The sequence below is a fragment of the Cajanus cajan genome, chromosome 5 (assembly GCF_000230855.2).
Source record: "Cajanus cajan strain Asha chromosome 5, NIPB_CcT2T_4, whole genome shotgun sequence".
In the NCBI taxonomy this organism is placed as follows: domain Eukaryota; kingdom Viridiplantae; phylum Streptophyta; class Magnoliopsida; order Fabales; family Fabaceae; genus Cajanus; species Cajanus cajan.
The window spans coordinates 56,057,697-56,061,919 of record NC_138521.1 but is presented as its reverse complement, the minus strand read 5'-3'; the positions used below and the strand labels follow the sequence as shown (position 1 = coordinate 56,061,919).

The window sequence follows — 4,223 nt, the reverse complement described above, 5'->3', positions numbered from 1 at the left end:
CGAACAAAAAGACACTGTAGTAGTAATCCCGGGTGAAGCCACAGATTGAGATTTCCCTTCTTTGTCTCTTCCTGCACGTTATCAAATTTCATTTTACCTTTTTTTTCTCTCTTCACATATCTAATACTCTTCTCTTCAGATTCTGACAGTACTGTGGTGCCCATTTTTTTTTCTTTTCTATTTTTGTTTTTCTTTCTTTTACTTATCTTATTAATATTTGACATTTCCCATTCGGTTTTCCTCTTCTCTTCTCCTTCCCATGTTTTTTTCTTCCACCGACCGCCAGTTTTCGCTGACATCACTGACTTCAAGGTTTGCACTTTTATCTCCTCTTTAAATTATACTAACCCTTCAACTGTCTTTTCCTCTTTTATTCTTCCATGATCATGAAGAAGAGGCTTTTGGCTTTGGGCAAGTCAAGGTTCTTTCTTCTTCCCTCGGTTTCCTTCCCTCCAAGGGAGGAACCTCTTTAGATACCCTTTTTTCACACTCTTCCATTGCACCCATAAAACTTGGAATCCAGTCACAACAACAACCGCGACATGTTTTCGAGGGGCAGAAGGAGTGACATCAGTGGCCATGGCAACACAAACGTGGCTGAATTGGAATTAAGGCCAGGGGGAATGGTTGTGCAGAAACGTGACTCGGATGTCAATCAAAATTCTACATCGAAATCCACCATCAAAGTCAATGTAAAGTATGGCTCATCCTATCACCAAATTCAAATCAGCTCTCATGCAAGTTTTGGTACGTGCACATTCAGAATTTTCTCTCTTTTATTTTTTTTTTCATGAATTATTTTGATGAGTTTCTACTAATCAGAAATGGGCATGATTATTAACAAAGAAAAATCAACAGATTTACTGTATATATTAATTTGTGATCGGGTGAAAGTCTAACAAGGGCAGGCATGCACTATTTTCTCTAATTTATGCATATATTAATATGTGATTGTTAATTTGTGATGGCATGAAAGTGTAATCAGGACAAACATGTTCTATTTTCTCTAATTTGATTATGATCTGATGGATTATTGGCTTGTGGTGGTTCTTTGGGGGTGCAGGGGAACTGAAGAAAATGTTGACAGAACCAACGGGATTGCATGTTCAGGATCAGAAGTTGATTTTCAAGAAAAAAGAGAGAAACTCGAAGTCATATCTTGACGTTGCAAGAGTCAAAGATGGGTCAAAATTGGTGCTGCTTGTTGATTTTGAGAGTAGAGAACGAAGGATACTCGAGACATTAAAAATTGCTAAGAGGGAGAAGACTTCAAAATCTTTGGCAGAAATAAAGGTGGAAGTTGATAAACTCGCTGAGAAGGTACAATATTTTTTCAAACAATTCACAAACTTTCGTACTATTTTTACGACTAATTAATGGAGTTAATTCAATGAAATTGAATAGGTTGCAACTTTGGAGGCTGCTGCTTCCGAAGGTGGGGCTATAGTAGAGTTAGATATTGAAACTCTGACCGAAAATTTGATGAGAACATTGATTACATTGGATGAAATATTCGGAGAAGGTGAACTGAAATTGCAGAGAAGAGAACAGGTAACTGTTGATTTTAAAAACTGAAAATTATATGAATTTATGTTTATGTCATTAACGTTGTACGTTTTGGAAAAAAAAATGTGTGTAGGTCAGGAGAGTTCAGAAACACATTGAGACTTTAGATATGTTGATGGCAAAGGCAAAATCCGTTTCCCTAAAGAATGAAGTAAACATGGCACGTGAGAGCAAGGTGCATTCTGGCGATCACGTGCGAGGGAGGAGGGGAAATAGTGCAGCAGAGCGAAATCATAAGAAGCAGCAACCATTAAAACATTTTGACTCGGTTGTGATGACAACAAAATGGGAAACTTTTGATTAAGGCTTTTAGAATGACAACGAAAATGCTTCACACCGATTTAGAATGCATTCAGGGTGTTGTCTAGTTATGGGCTGCTTTTGCCTTATAAGAAATTATTTATTTTTCCTCATTACAAGGCTTTATAATTTACTATAATGTTTGGTTCACATTATTTTTGCTTTACATCTACTTGAACCCTTGATAAAGCGTTGAATCATTTCACAGGAGGAATGAGAAAGTTAAAAAGCTATTCAATGGTTAGGTGTAAAAAATTGACTTGAAAAACCAATAGGCTGGTTACTTTAGCAATGGGTGGTTCAGTTTAATTTTTTCGATTTCTATGGTATTATTTTTCTTTTATTTTTTTTCTCTCTTTATATTAGTTATCTTATTACATGTTTTCCCCCTTCTCTTACTATTTCTTTATTTGTACAATCATTTGTTTTCGTCTTGGGATGTTCATTTCTATCCAATTTGTACATGTATCAAAATGGCAAATGCTACTTGCATGAAAGGTTTTACGGAATGGTAGTGGGTTTCCAAAGTTTAGGGTTAGAACTCATAAAATTTCAAGTTGCAAATTTTCTTTGGAGACAGAAAAAAGTTATTCAGCTTCGTCTTGTGAGTGTTGATCTCTACCTCAGAATCGATTTTTCTCTGTCTGTCGGTGTGTTTTTGTGCTTAGCTGTGATGCGAGTATTTTCTTTTTTCCTTTTGATACAATTGTGTACGGACCATATAATTAATTATAGATTCATAGCCAAATAAACACATAGGGGTATGTATTAATATTGTGACCGTAATAACTCGACTTTTATATTAATTATATTTTTATTAATTATTAATTATTGTATTTTTTTAAATAAATATTTGGGTTAATTTTGATAATTATTTTATACTTACATGAATATATTATAAAATTTTATTATTAAATTATTTAATTATTTTGAGGGGAGGAATTTGTAAACTGGGTTAACTGTTATTAATTGTGGGGGTTAAGAGGGAGTTTAAGCACCTCCTTGGACTTGTTGAGCACCGTTGCGGCCAAGAGCAAAGATTGCTCTCGAGGTCGCTCACGCTAGGTGTGAGGTAATCCTTTTCGAGCATGGAAGCTGTAGAGACTTCATTGTGATGCTTCTGCCAGGCGTGAACTTAGTCATGCCGAGCACAGTTTCGACAGAGGGTAACATGGTTCTATGGAGGTCCCGTATTGGGCATAGAACATGGGTTGCCAGGCATGCTCTATGTTTGTGACTTTTCTTTGTGAATTCCTTGGACTCTTCTAATAATGAATTTATATTATGATAACAATGAATGTATGATGTGACATGATATGAAAATGTATCCTTCCATAAAATATTGTTTGAGATGCATCATTTGCATAAATGTTTTTGAAGGGTATGATATAGGATACACTGCCATGGAAGGCTTCCTTGTGTAATAACTTGGAGATCAGTTCTTGGGGATAACCAGATTTGTGAAACCTTGATTCAGCCCATTGTGTACTAAGTGTAGAGCTAGCAAGGCTTCTTTGTCTTGACTAGACCTTGGTTGTATATCCTCTTAGTGAGAGTACGTTGAGGGTGTGACTTGACATATATTCTAGGCTACTCTCTGTCTTGCTAGAGGCAATGCACCATGTGATTATTTTTGATTGAGGCCACATGCATGATTAATTTAGTCTATGTCCATTAAATAGTGCACATGAATGAACTATTATATTAGCTTATTATATTTTGGGCAATTGTAGTATGTTTATAGTATTGTTATGTTTATATCTTGTATCTTGTTTGTATTTAGCTATCTGACTGCATCTTACGCCGTGAATCTGTATGATATGAGCCAGAGTGAGGTATTTTTCACTCCCCTTATTTTGTGTTATTCTTCTTTTATTTTGTTGCATGTAATTTTCAACATGATGTTGAAAATGTTGATGATGAGGCTCAGTCCACATGAACGAATTATGCTTTAATAGGATGTGACATCTGGGTTTAATTAGAAATTTTCTTTCTATTGTTATGTTTTAAGACAATTGTCCGTTTTCATTAAAATTTCATTTCGATTTCAATTTTCTTTTGTTTAAATTAAAATGTGATACATTCTATGTTGAATATTGAAGTTTTATTTATGATAAAGTTTTCTATTCATTTTTATTTATTTTTGTATTATGATATACATGGTAAAGAGTGTCAATAGTGACATAAATGATCTTTCTTACTAGCTTGAAAATATTTCATCTGATTTGAAAAAGGCTATTTATTCTTTATCGCATCACTCATATCTATCTCTCTCTCTCTCTCGTTCTCTTTTCTATGATCCACTCTTTCTTAATTATGAAAATATTGCACAAATTTTCACGTAAATAAGATTTCTC

At 34.5% G+C, this 4,223-nt stretch overlaps 1 protein-coding gene across 1 annotated transcript; it reads left to right on the top strand.

Moving 5' to 3' along the window:
* Window positions 1-2,016, top strand: LOC109809116 (BAG family molecular chaperone regulator 1). The gene is made up of 5 exons (XM_020372346.3): window positions 1-312; window positions 524-747; window positions 1,064-1,320; window positions 1,405-1,551; window positions 1,640-2,016. Exons 1-5 carry the CDS (start codon window positions 260-262, stop codon window positions 1,868-1,870), a joined length of 912 nt encoding a protein of 303 aa, XP_020227935.1. The 5' UTR covers window positions 1-259; the 3' UTR covers window positions 1,871-2,016.
* The last annotated feature ends 2,207 nt before the right edge of the window (window positions 2,017-4,223 follow it).